At 44.6% G+C, this 14,518-nt stretch overlaps 1 protein-coding gene across 4 annotated transcripts in view; it reads right to left on the bottom strand.

Annotated features, from left to right (window-relative positions):
- mcama (melanoma cell adhesion molecule a) overlaps positions 1-14,518 on the bottom strand; it is a 37,223-nt gene that overhangs the window by 2,881 nt on the left and 19,824 nt on the right. For all 4 annotated transcript variants that reach the window (XM_029449032.1, XM_029449033.1, XM_029449034.1 and 1 more), the window contains exons 2-14: positions 8,820-8,953; positions 8,272-8,500; positions 8,118-8,188; positions 7,458-7,545; positions 6,994-7,173; positions 6,155-6,282; positions 5,449-5,596; positions 4,588-4,703; positions 3,834-3,975; positions 3,132-3,262; positions 2,751-2,892; positions 1,683-1,718; positions 34-163 (exon numbers count right to left, since the gene is read on the bottom strand). In XM_029449032.1, the coding sequence (XP_029304892.1) occupies positions 34-163; positions 1,683-1,718; positions 2,751-2,892; positions 3,132-3,262; positions 3,834-3,975; positions 4,588-4,703; positions 5,449-5,596; positions 6,155-6,282; positions 6,994-7,173; positions 7,458-7,545; positions 8,118-8,188; positions 8,272-8,500; positions 8,820-8,953 (1,675 nt within the window). The remainder of the gene's footprint in view (positions 1-33; positions 164-1,682; positions 1,719-2,750; positions 2,893-3,131; positions 3,263-3,833; positions 3,976-4,587; positions 4,704-5,448; positions 5,597-6,154; positions 6,283-6,993; positions 7,174-7,457; positions 7,546-8,117; positions 8,189-8,271; positions 8,501-8,819; positions 8,954-14,518) is intronic.

Genomic DNA, 14,518 nt, shown 5'->3' with positions numbered 1-14,518 from the left:
ATACTTTAGGCTTTGGATCGAGAAGATACTCACATCTCCTGTTTCCCCGAGCGTCCGCAGGGGATCTTCCCCTTCTTATGCAGAAAGTAGAGAACGCTGCCGAGGATGGCCAGCAGCAGCAGACACAGAATTATCACCACGATGATCATTCCACTGCCCTCAGCTACACACACACACACACACACACACACACACAGAGAGAGAGAGACCACACACACGTTAGTGTCAGTATATCTACACTGTTATATCTCAGGCGCTGGTGTTTAAACCACAAAAGAAGCTCATTAAAGATCAATAAAGTTTTTGTTTATCAGCTTCAGGACAAAGAGGGGGAGCACTTCATTTGCTTTATTTACTTCGTCAATTTTACACATAAAGCTCAGCTCGCGAATATTGTGGAGAACTTCTCAAAACAAAACAGTTGCATCGTGTCTTCTGTGATCTCTGCGAAGTCTTTCAAAATGAGCCACCAGGCCAGGGATGTTTAGGGGACAAAAAATGTGTTGCATTCTGGGAAGTGTAGTGTTTGAACTAGAGATGACAAGTCAGAATGTCTCTGCTCTCTTGCAAGTCCCTCAACTTTATTATTTTATTCCTACAAATGCATTCTTTAAACTATTTTGTTTCTTAAGTGTCTTATTTAACAAAGTCCATTTCCTCGTGCATAAGAAATGATGTCGGTGATACAGAAGTCATTAACGTGGCAGAACAGACTCTATAGATCATTAATTCTCTTACACACACGCACGTCGGTGAGGATAACGACCACATTTGTTGAGAATCAGTGTATTATCGTTAACACAATCACAAACACATGTCTTTAGTGCCACATGTAATCTCAGAACTAACATTATCATTGTCAGCTTTAATCCTATCTTCTGGATTTGATTTGCTTCCCCTGCATTCAATTATCCGGCTCACGACTTTACGCTGAATCCACAAAAACTGGAGAAACAGACTAAGATGGCGTCATTCATTTTATGATTCCCAGTGTCATAAAACAGGGGTGCCATTCTTAAATGCGATCTTGCACTCCGTGTTAAGAGTGTGTAGGAAGCTGCTGCTCTGCGGGACTGTGCTGTGTTTAAACACGTCCCAGAATAACCTCCGTAAACAATTAGGGGAGCGACCTAATATTTATTTCCCTCTAGATATAACTCGCTGTTGTTTAAGGGGGCAGCTTTTTATTTGCCCTTTGTGTTCCCCGCAGGCTAGTGAAGTGACTGCTAACATGAAGTCAGAGAACTGCCCCCTCATAAAGCCCCTCTCTATTCGACACTGCACGTTCACCTGGTGTGTAAAAACCCAACAAATAAAACACAAGACTGTCTGGAAAAAGTCAGTCAAAGTGAAACGCTTAACTTATTGTTTGTTTAACAAATTCTGGCAAATCATGTTTGTTTTCACCGCTGCGGAGCGTTTGGTCCAAGTATCGTTAGAAATGCTGGCGTGCTTGAATTTGCTGGTGTTATGATTTTTCTCTCTGTATCAAACAGAATATTTAATATGCCCACAGGCCATCCTAAAGATCTGCCAGAAAACTAAAAGACAGTCCTGGTGTACAGTCGCTGCGTGAAGATCATAAATAATGTATACAGTCCTCCAACCCCAGTCATTGTGCCTGACAGAAGTGCGTCTACAGAAGAGAGGGGAACAAGAAGAGAGTGCAGAGCAACTCTTACCAGGAGAGAAGGGAGCTGCAGACGTGACTCTGGGAACTGTGAACAAGTAGAACAACACTTAGAGGGAATATTTACACACAGACTCCTCATGTAATCAAATCAAAGATCCTTCTCGTCTGCACGCTGATGCTAAACGTCACAGGTTTGCATTGCTGAGTAAATGTTTCTTATGGCTTCATTGGTGCACGAGAGGGAGAGCAGCTGAGAAGTGACGATCTGTTCTCCCACAGGCTGCGTCAGGACGGGTTTTACAACTGCAGCCTCAATTGAGCACCATAATGAATGCAGAGAAACGTTCCTGCTGCCTGTTTTATAAAGTCTGACAGAGTGCAAACAAAGAATAAAATCCACTGAATGAAGAAATCCACTGGAAATGTATATTTACGGCAGGATTACTGTGTGTGGAAACATCTTTCTAAGTTGTTTAAGCTGCTGAATAGTTGTGAAAGCTTGGATTGATGATTGAGGGATGGAGTTAAGGTCATTATAAGATCACTGACCAGACACACACACACACACACACACACACACACACACACACACACACACACACTGAAGAAGGCAGATCCTGAAACTTTTGCTAACAAAAAGAAAAATGTTGCCTACAAAAAGACACAAACAACCAAATTCTTCACACCAGCTCCTATAAAACTTTGAATTCCTGCAACTACGTGGATGAAAAACTAAAAGTAAGAACATTAAGTAAAACACTTCAGTCCCAACTTGTCATATTTCAATCGGCAGCAAATGTATCCGGGTTTAATTAAAGCTTCAAAAGCAGAATACGTTCTGAGTGTCGCAGCCTGTGAGAGAGCAGAGAACACGTTTCATCTCACCGCAGCTCCCTCCATGAACCAGAAGACCAACATTGTGCGAGCAGCCTCGTCACGTTGGAGTAAAGGTCGGATAAAAGGTACACATTGAGGTTATTAGTTAAAAATGTTTCCCCGTATTCCCCTGGGGTGTCCCCCCTCAAATGCAAATGTTGGATTTTGTGCATAAGATCTGGTTTCTAAGCCATCCCATAAATCCACAGCGCTCCTACACATGTTCCAGTGCGACTCTTACTGGCTTTGACGCTGAACGCCTTCACTTCAGTGCCCATGTCATTGGAAGCGTTGCACAGAGCGCTGATGTCCGAGGTGACTTTGACGGACACCACGCTGTGGGTCATGTGCTCGTTTGCTTTGCTCTCGACCTCGTGCCAGTTCTGTGGAGACACAAACACACAGATGAGGATAACAAGACGTCTGTAACATAAATAAATATTATAAAGCTTATAAAGCTGCCAGAAACTCAAAATACAAGAAAGACGTACCAATCTCTAGTGATAATCACTCTACATATTATCACATTAGCACATAAACAACCAACAGAACTAGGGTCTGCTGACTGTGCATGAATATTGCATCGTGAACATAAGTTAGTGCTGCGAGTCAGACTGCGTACCTGGCTGCCGATGATGTTCCAGGAGATGCTGGGCAGCGGATGGCCCTGAGCCTCACAGCTCAGGTTCACCATCCTGCCTGTTGCCTCCTCCAGCTGCACCTCCTGCTCCACTCCCACCAGCTGGGGACCACCTACACACACACACACACACACACACACACACAGTAAATTCTCAGTCCTGTACTCTCAGTCACACTCACCACTCCGCTGCTCTGACCTTTTATTATCCACTAATACATTCCAGTCACTTTTCACTCGACGTTAAGCCGTCAAATTGAACTCGACACTTCCTGCACAGATGCTTCACATTAAAAAAACCTCCAGTGGCTTGAAAGGGCACAACCCCCCTCCCTCGTGGTAGAGATTTAAAGGGAAAAGAGTTGCACACTCATAACTCTGATGCAGCATTTTATTTGAAGCTCTAATGATCGACGTTTCAGCACAAATCTAACAGTGACAGAAGCAGTAAGCATCTATATAGAAAGAACTTGAGTGCTTATATTTAAAGTAATGTTATGTCTGCAGGTACCACACAATCATGATCTACTGTATGCAGACGTTTCCACCTTAGCCAAGCATAACAATATTCAATTACCACAAACGTACCTAATGATACACATTTCATCCTGTGTTTAAAGCAGCACACTCTCTTATTTAGCCTCACTCAGGAGAAGTTGGTGGAGTGGTGTCGGGATGACTGACCTTGGACGATGATGTGAACAGAGCCGCTGGTGTGCAGGGCGGGCAGGGAGGGAACGGTCACCTCACATATGTACTCTCCTGTTGTTTCATAGGTGGCGTCCATTAGGTGCAGTGTGTTCCCCTTACCCACCTGCTTCCCATCCTACACACACACACACACACACACACACAGATAATAAGCACACACACAAATCAGTGTGTGAACACAGGTGATGTTTGACATTGAGAATGTTCTGGCTCTAATGTCGGCCGGTACACCACTATAGTTCGGACTGTAATATCTCAACAATTATTGGATGGCGGTCTCCAAGTGTTAGCATGCTAAGATGCTAAACTAAGGTGGTGAACATGGTAAACAATGGGAGCATGTTAGCTTGCTAATGTTAGCATTTAGCTCAAAGAACAGCCTCACAGAGGTGAATCAAGTCTGCAAGGTCTACAACTGATGATACTGCTGTTCCACACACACACACACACACACACACACACACACACACACACACACACACACACACACACACACACACACAACTCGTACAGCTAACAGTGTGTTAGCATTGTTAACGGCTATGTATTTATATTAGTGTTTGAAGGAACAGATTGATTCAGTTTGTTTATATTGTAAAAAGACCAAATAAATTGAACTGGTCGGTTAGAAGAAAGTGCACTCCTACTCACAATATGTAAATTAGAACTGACTGACAGTTGTTGAGCTTTCAGCCGGTGTAAACATGTTATTTTAATGTGCACGTACCTTGTACCAGACAGTGGATGTTTTCAGGGAGGACAGAGCGTTGCAGGTTGCAGTCAGATCTTCTCCTTTGAGCATGACCTCTGAGTCTTTGGGTACCACCACAGCTGGGTCCAAGTCTGAACACAACAAACAGTCAAAACAAAACACAAGCTTGGACTCAATTAAAAAGGAACAGTTCTGATCTTATTTGCTTTCTTTTTTAGATTGAGATGAGATTATATACATTTTATGGGGGCTTTCCACATCTCCCACGCCCCAGGAACGCCTCTTTTTTATCTTTAGCATCCACTCCAGAGAGCTGCTGCTCCGTCGATGTGGTGTCTGCCATATGGTCATTACTATCACAGCCGGAGGGGGGAGAGATGTTCCAGCTCCAGCTTTAAGTACAGAGCTGGAGTCAGGACGTGGTTAGCATAGCTTAGCATAAAGACTGGGGAAAGGGGGAAACAGCTAGCCTGGCTCTGTCCAAAGTGAAATGAATTGCCTTCCAACACCTCTCAAACTCACTAATTAGCTCCGCTTTGCTGCTAGCTTTGTCTGTCTGTCTGTTTGTCTCTCTATCAGCCGGATAACGGAAAAACTACCGGCCCGATTTTCATGACAGGGTGAAGCATGTTCGTTGACATAGGGCATTCATGCTTTCATCAGGTGGTGTCGGAAAATAATCGGAAAAATGACTTCCCGAATGGGAACAACTCCGGAAACGGGAACATCCGAGGAGCACTTGAATGCACCATTGGCCTTGGCGGAGGTCTACGCTTTCCAAATGCCATCTTCGTTAACCTGTTGTTTATTGTTTCACATATGTTATATGCACGTGTGTTGGTATAGATTATGTTTTTCTGTGTGATCGTTCCTTACAGTGCACAGTGAGCTGCATTTCTCCTTTGACCTCCGTGTAGCCGTCGTTGTCCAAAGGGCGACACTGGTAGATGTCGCTGTCTCTCCGTGACACTGGTGACAGCATCAACACATCACCGTGATTGCTCTCCAAGTCTATATCCAGCTCCTGCAACAGATACACTCATTTGTATTCTGAATCCATGTTGAGGACATGTGATAGGGATGGCAGATACAGGCGGAATTAAACAAATCATAAATATTTAACTGTAAAAAAAACACTTACTTGAAAGTACAAATTGTGGACGTAAGCAAATTACAGTTTGAGTAATAACTTTGCATTTTGTCTTTTTTTCAAGCCAAAAGCATTAAAATACTAGAAAGAATTAGTTTTTTTAACTTTGTCCCCCCCCCCCCCAAACTGCCCAGTTAGTAAAAGTAAAAACGTCCGTCAGCTGAGTTTTTGTGTTGTCCACACACACAATGGATGTGTGTCTGACATGGGAATGAGTCGTACTCATGAGCCCCGTCAGTGTGGCCTCCGGTCTCAGACCCCGGCCTGGATCTGCAGGGTCAGAGCTGACAGAGCCTTCACAGACCGTGCACGCTCATGTCTACACGGGGGCCCTGTGAGCTCTGCATATCAAAAACATTCCCTACATGTCTCCTGCGTGTCACCCTTTCTCTCTTGGGGACTTTAGGGTGAGAAAATGCCTCCTATTCTTACTTGTTCTCTGTTGAAAATGAAGGGCTGCGGGGGGTTGCCATCACCCTGGCAACGCAGCTCCACAGTATCCCCCTCTTTGACCAAACCCTGAGGCGACTCCTTCCACAGCTCCACCATGGTGGTGGGGTCTGGACACACACACACACACACACACACACACACAAAATCAAATTAGGCAGGCTTATTCAGCGAGCTGCTAAAGTCAATTTCCATAACGCTGACAGCACAGACTGTGTTTGGCTCCGACACAGTCTCACTAATGAACCGCTTCAAACTCTCAACCAACAGACAAATAATGTGACTGTTAAAATACTTTATACAATACAATACTAACAGGTGGGGGGGGGGGGGTATTCTAGCAATGTAATAAATCTAGATTTTAAAAGTATTTACGTATAATACTCATCTCTCTCTGTGTGGTCCAAGAAAAAGGTTTTCTATCAAATGGCCCGAAAATGAAAGCATATCAGTGCAAACAGACGACAGAAAGGTTTATAAAATTAAAATACTTCCTGAAAATTCCTGTGCAGCGTCATCAACATGTCTTGTATCCATTTGTGGACTTGTGGAAATACAAACAACTATTTTTCACTGATTTTGGGGTGATAGAAAAGCTTTTCCTGGGATCATCGAGTCTCGAGAGGAGAGAACTACACACTTGATATTGTTTTGTGAGCTCACCCTTTACCTAAATAAAACCCTGAGGCAGCTGTAACTGTGGTCCACTTGAGTGCAGATAAAAGAGCTTGTTACCCACACACTTGGACAACTAATGTCAACAACTGCTGCGATACAAACAACTATTAAAAACGACAGAAGCATAAACAGTGTGAACTCACAGTGAACAGAGATGTTGATGCTGTTGGACTCCACCGTCCTGATCGCTCCCGGGACAAAGAAGCTGACCTCACAGGAGAAGTGGGCGTCTTTGTCCTCCCTAACCAGCTTGTACTCCAGTGTGGACTGCACGGAGTAGAAGCTACTGGACTCCCGGGTCACCAGGATCAACACGTTCACATCTGGAGTGCGAACAAGACAAAATAGATTTGTAACAAGAACCCGCAGACGACACTGAGAGCAGATTACATAATGAGGTAAGCTCCTCGGTGATGGAACCGGTTACAGAACTTACTTTACACTTGTTATTTCATGAACCTGCAGCCCGGTGCTACTTGTACAACTACAAATAACCCATAACTGAGATACTCCTGGATTTCACTGTTTGCTTATCTCCGCTTTGAAACAAAATGGCGTGCAGACCCTCTGACACAGACACAGTTGCACATGTACTGTTTGCACTTACGTCCGGGTGCAGACATCAGGGGCATGCTGTTCCTGTACCAGGTGATGTTGGGTTTAGGGAAGCCGTTTCTAGCCTCACATGATGCAATCTGCAGGGAGAGTCACATTTTACAAATACTGCAGACAAACAGTGACTTCTGTAACTTAATGATGTGACAACTGTGCAGCCCTGAACTATACATATTCATCATGCACGTCAGAGATGGCAGGAATGATTTTAATTGCTGGTTTCTGCTCACAGATGCTTCTTGTGCTGAGCTTTAAACAGATGTGAGTTTCTGAAGAACTCTACTGAACAGGCCTGAATGGTGAATCACTGAGAAACACAGATGGAAAGAACATTTGATAAAACTTGTAATCCTTCCATTCCACAGTGGGATATCTGTCTCTCGTGGTTTCACCAAATATCCTCCTTGAAGATATGTAATCTAACTCCACATTAAGTTGTTTGTGGTAAAAATGTTTTGCAATTACTTGCAGGAGTATTTCTCTTTTGGACAATATATTGACAGGGTTCCCACACATTCTTAAACTTCAAATTCAAGGACTTTTCAGGCCCAATTTCCTTCAATTCAAGGACCCAACATGACATAGTTAGAGACACGGATTCATTTAATACAAATGTTTATAATAAGAACTTATTAAGATTAAGCGGACCCACCTTAGACGGCACCTCATTGGTCACAGATATCCCAGTAGAGACGCCCTCGATCACTGGAGCCTCTGGAGGAGCTGCATCATGAATATTAAATAATGACATCATGAAACTTTAAAGGATATTTTGCCTGAGAAAGAGTTTGGAGAGCCTTCCTTACCGAACACTCTGAGGTGGGTCTTGCCCTCGGCGTTCCCGGCAGCCAGCCCGTTGATCTGGCAGAAGAATTCTCTCTCGTCGAAGAGCTGGACGTCTTGGATGGAGAGCCGCGTTCCCTGCTGGTCTGAAGTCACCTCGATGCGACCGCTGTAGTCCGTGTTGTTGTCCACCATCTGCTGGCTGTCATCGCCGTAGAAGATCCGCAACCGTGAGCTTCTACCTGCGACTCTCTGCAGGGACACAGTCAGGACGCTTTCACTTTTCCACCTTATGGGATCATCTATCGAGCCGTGCAAGCAATACTCTTCTACCCTATTCCCTGATTGTTTGTCTCATGTTGCTGCTGACCTGTGATCGACCTTTGCCTGCCTCATGGAACCAGTGAGCACAGTTCTTATTTGATCTCGTAAGAGTTTAAGAGTCGTGTGACATCATGTGAGTTTTATTTGCTACTTTATAAAGAAGGAACTAAGGACAAAGGAGAGGCCATGTGTAAAGCATGTTTGACAGGCAGTGTCAGTTTTCTGCGGAGGGTCCGGCAGTACTCACCACAAACCACTGGATCATGACAAAGCGGGGCTCGTTGTCGGCATCGGTGAAGCTGTACTGGCAGGGGATCTGGGCCGAGTCGCCCAGGTACGCCTCAACACTCTCATCCGTAGTCACCTCCACCTTGGCCCACGCTGAAAAGCACACAGACAAACGCATAAATCCACTTTCTGCAGGCACTGTGGTCCCACGTTGTCCATGACCCATTTAAAGCCGTACAACAGTGTTCAAGTCAACATAGAAATTACATTTCACCTTCAACTAACTCAGATTCTGACCCTCAACACTGATGTAACTCGAAACGGCATTGTGTTTGGCAGATGACTGCGCGTCTTCCCAGGCCAACCTGGAGCCAGTCTGCCATGTTAGCAGAACAAAGAAGAAAAGGCTTCTTGTCCACATGGCATCATTTTCATCTCCCTTCTGCCTGGCTGACTGTAACCACAAAACCACATCTTGGCCAGAGAACCAGTTCCCTAGGCATCATCGGGGGAATGCAGGCACGGGAAGGCCAGCCAGTTTGACACTTGGCTGCTGACTGAAGCCAAGTGCTTCTCAGCAATCTTTGGACGTGGCTGCTGTTATAGAGGCGAGCTTACAACAGTGACAAAGAAGATGGCACAACAAGTCTAGTTCCTCAGTTTAATCTGGTTTGGAGATGCCATGCCTCCCCTCCCTTTACACCGTCAGGTGTCACACTGGGAGGCTGTCGTTGTTCCTAAACTGTCCTACTTCTGCTGACACTTGTCTTTTGACACTTCACTGCAGGACTTTTGTTCAGAATAGTTCAGAAAATAAACTGTTGCCTGGGTGTGAAGAGGTTATTGCGAGTGGTATTGTGGGTAATGTAGGCACCAGGACAAATTGTAATGTTCAGGTGTAGTTCTCTCTGAAGTACAGGACTTGTACTTACAGTAAATGCACCACTGAACTGTACTTAGTTACTTTCTACCACTGCAGGAAATGAAGCCAGGCATTTCTTCTACGTTATTGTTAATGTAGGCCACACTGTCGGTGCACTGTGCAGCTGTATTGTGTAGAAAACAACAAACCGTAAATGAGATTAAAACGTAAAGAAAAGCTAAAGGGCATCCCAGTTTTTGTTTTTAACTATTGAATAGTTTTAAAGAAATAAAGGATAAACAATTATCACGGGCTAGTCTTCAGTCTTCAGTGTTCTCGTGTTTCAGCGTTGGTTGAAACAGACCAAGCATGAAAACAGCCTTAAGAGTCCAGTTGCCACCCTGCTGCCCCCATTCAGCCGGCTGCTCCCCCATCAACACTTCGTCTCCCACCCCCACCTCAGCACCAATCATTTTCACAACTCATTTTTTTCTTTAAGGCCCTCCCTCCTCTGCCTGGGCCTATGCTCAGCCAACCATTCTTTTTAAGACAACGGGCGCGCCATTGTTCCCCCACCTGGGTGGACCAGACACACACATACCCCCCCCCCCCCCCAACCAGTCAGAGGATGCATTTCCATCTCTAAACCCACAGTTCATCACGTACTGAACTTCTTGTTTACTGTGGCAAAGATGATGTGAGGCGGCGTCGAGACAAGAAGCAGATTATGGAGGCTGGAGAACAAAATAAGTCACAGAAGTCGGTGTAAAAAATGTCGTGTCTCTTTGGGGCCGTGCTACTAACTTTTCAGCTAATCCGATTAGCACTGGGGGGGTTGCTGGGGATTTGGCTTCCAAAGCCAACCTGGGACCGGTCTTATCTGTTCCTGTTGTGACGTTATGCTGCATGGACTAAAGCACAAGCACACATGACCCATGATCTATGGAGTCCTGACAACCAAAACGGCTGCCTGTGTGTGTGTGTGTGTTGCACGCATACATTTGTGTCTGTCCGTGTCTGTGTCTGGATGATACAGAGCTAATTCATTCAGGAACAGAACACAGCACTCCAGAATATTTGGATGTGTTGACAGGATCAGTGTCTGCACAACAAGACCTGAAATGACCGGCCTGTTGGAGGGATGAGCGACAGAAGGAGGCGGAGAGACTTTCCCAGTTCAACAACAAACACGATTACGTTTCAAACGGCAGATTAACTTCTCCACTAGAGAACTAAATGCTGTAAACAGGATAACTAATAAATACAAAATGATGTAGATCACTTCCACGCTGGAGTTATTTTTCTTTTCCTTCTCTACATCCTTCTCTCCTTTGTGATGCAGGAACTGGGTTCAGTGCCATCCTGCCAGTCGTCACAGCCGGGCTGGGAGTCGTTCAAAACTAGTGCCAATATAAAACATGTCGGAGCCAACACTAATGTGTCTTTCATACCTTGGAATATAGACATGTTCTGCATGAAACCCCGTTTCTTCATTTGAAGCCAAACTTCTCAAATGTTAAATGTTAAATAACAAGCAGCTGTGCAAGAACTTCGCCTGAGAAACTGGAACTGGCAAAATGATGATCGACGAGTAAGTGAAGAGGTTTAATAAGAGGGCTGCAGGGACGACGTTTGTTTGAGTAGGACAAACAGGAAGTTTGCATCCCTCACCAAAAAGCCGACGTCACTGTTGGGCGTGATGACGTTTAGTAGTCGTCTGCCCTGCTGCCACTAATCATTGAGAAGGATCTTGTTTGTTTGGAGTGATTACTGTGAAGTCTTAACATTTATTTAGTCGTAATCTAGGCGCTTTTAACCCCAATTAAAGAAATGTTTATAGTAAAGACGGAGCATGTTAGAGCGGTTACAGACAGAATTAGACTAAAGAGAGACTACCAATACCTTCAAATAGAGACTTGCAATACAAATAACACAATGACGGGCATAATGAGGGGGTTACGTCCACGAGTTGCTCATTATCTGCCTAACACAGAGACAATACCCTCAGACGCTAACTACAGTGGTCACCATTATTGGCTTTCCCATTCGATTAAGGCTGTCAGCTTAAGCTCCACCCCTGATAAGAGTCCAAATCACCTCTGACACAACAAACCAGCCTCGTTTACTCACCCTAATCCCTCACGTGTCTGGTGAGCCATGAAATGAGACTGAACGCTTCTGAGAACATTAAAAAAACAAAAACCTTTAATAAGTTATCTATAAACCTTCATGTCCACTGATGTGTGGGGCTGATTTTTGGGGAGATGTGTAAAAAATAATAGAAAGAACTGGAATATTTCTCATTTGATGTGATGCTGAAGCCACGTGGCGTCTGGGGTTTCAACACTTGGTTCAAAGAAAACTTGAAAAAATATATTCTGCATATGTAATGTCATACATTTTATTCCACATACACATTCTGGGAAAGAAAATCAGCTTTTTTTGAAGCTACTTATGTGGAAAAGTAAGAGCAGATCAGCGTTTCAGGCTTATTCAGGACACGGACATGGCTTCTGAATAGAAGTGCCTGGACACTGAGGGTCCCTCGGAGAGTGGAGGGTGTAAAAAGCGAGCATGTAAGTGTGGACGACAGGGAGGAGGATTCCTCAATACGCTGGCCCGGTGTGGTGTCGAACACCTGGGGGACACAGTGTACTGCCTGACATCAAAGAGGGCAGACACACACTCACACACACACAGCGCTACGGTGGAGATGAGAGCTCCTTGTCCTCGTCTTTGCTTTCAGAGGCAGCATCTGGCACAAATCTCTCAGCAGCCTGTTCCCCGGGTGACAGTCAGCAGCAATGAAGAGTCCAGGATTTATTCTTTCACATATAGAGATAAGGAAGTGCTGCAAATCTCCTCAAAGGCACCTCTTTATGCATCAATGATCCCTCCTTTCATGCAGCAGAGCATATCACAGCTCCGGGTCGGGACCTCGCCCGTAGGCCTCTATGATCACTGTTGAGGTGGCATCACTCAGGTTAAGACTATTAGAAATGTACGGGGCTGATAGCGACCTTTCCTCCACAACACTTTGCTCTGTGGAAACTTCAGTTTTCACAGGGCAGTAGTCGATTGTGTTGCACTTGCACTCACAGCCTCATTCCAGATGAGTCAATATGTCTGGAGAGTTTTGCTCAGTGAAGGTCGTTTCCGCGTCAGAGGTTTGTGAAGAACGTGAACGTCACTGCATACCTGATGCATCCATGGAAATAGTGACAGAAAAACTGTCCCATGTGTGGATGAGATCGATCATCTGTGCAGGTCAACTTACAGAAATAACTCTTCTCTCATATTGTAAAGATCTTTAAGGCACAGATGTGATTTGTAAATATATTTCACTCCATCTTCCTCCAACACTGGCTTTTCTAAAGAAGTGCTAATCATCCCCGCTGGTTAGCAACTTCTTCAGCAGCTGCATTAATCTTTCATCATCACACCCGACGGGTGAGACTTCATTAAAGGAGCAACACGAATGTTTTATTTATGCTTGTATCTGATGTTCAGCAGTGAGTGTGGCTTGTTCCTCTGCATCCACTACCGATCAATAGACCCCCCTCCCAGAGCTGCTGGGTTCTGGCATGCAGGTTGCTCCACAACCACAGGATGGCTAATTAAAGGTCAACAGGCTAAACACTGCGTCTACATCAAGGCGGGGGGGTTCCTTTAGCTATGAGCAGAACAAAACAAATTTGGAGATGGAGCGTGTGCAAACACTTTCCTAAATACTCATTAAGCAGTCGTGCTTGCAAGAAACTCGACCCCACAGCTACAAACAACCAGAAATAGACCCGAACTACAGCAACGGTGCATTAATCACTATCTGGTGCATGTAACGGGCCTGAATACAGAAACACACACTGCAGCCCCCGACCACAATGCTGCAGTTCTGGAGGAAACACGGAGTATAAATCTGTTTCCTTTACAAACATTAATATCAATTCAAGGATACATGATTGGATTTCCTTTCTTTTCCTAACTGGATTGGTATGTATGGACAAAATGCTAACCACAGGTCTGGAGCCAGGCCTCATAACAACCCAATATATGAAGTTTTGGAACCTTTTCTATTGATTCATTTAACATTCAGCCGCCTGCGGAGGGATCCACCTCCGCCGACGGAGGACTAAATGACATTTCGAAGTATCTGGAAGCAGCGATTCCTTCTGCGTCTCATATTAAAGTGTGTGAAAGACGAGACATTAAGGTACGAGGGGCCAGGTATGAGGCCCGGCTGTTATTCTAACACTATAAATAGGAGACCTTTTTTCCAATCAAACCTCTGACGACAGAACGCTGACTCGCTGCTGTACTCCAACAAAGGCCTTCTTATCCCGGCCCCTGTGGTCATCATCCCAGTGCTGAAAATCCCTGAAAGCTACAAACTAGGTGCCAACTAAATCAGCTTTCCCTCAACCAGCCAGCAGAAAGAGCTGGCCAGAGATAATCGCTTCCATTTCAATCTCCAGACACCACGAGCTCGGCTAACTTTGAGTTTAAATAAGTTATAAGAGCAGAAATATTCAGTTATTTTCACAAAAACAAAAAGGTAGCTGGCGAGATTAAATCTGGTTCTATGAGATGCATCCTAATAACTTCTTATAATGTACTTGTAAAAACATGTAAATGCACAGCATACAGAACTGCAGCAGCGTTCAGTCACTACTATAGGAAACTGATGGTCCTGTGACGAGACGTGGGACAATATGAACATTTCATGGCACCATTATCCTCGACACAATAAAAGCAACTCACTGTTTTAATATAATAATATGCTTAAAACTCTTAAAACTGCACTGAAACACAGAGGAAACACTTTAAATAAAAAAGAAACAGCTCTTTGTATGTTGCAT

Source organism: Cottoperca gobio, chromosome 14, assembly GCF_900634415.1.
Source record: "Cottoperca gobio chromosome 14, fCotGob3.1, whole genome shotgun sequence".
Lineage (NCBI taxonomy): Eukaryota > Metazoa > Chordata > Actinopteri > Perciformes > Bovichtidae > Cottoperca > Cottoperca gobio.
This window is presented reverse-complemented; position numbering and strand designations above follow the sequence as displayed.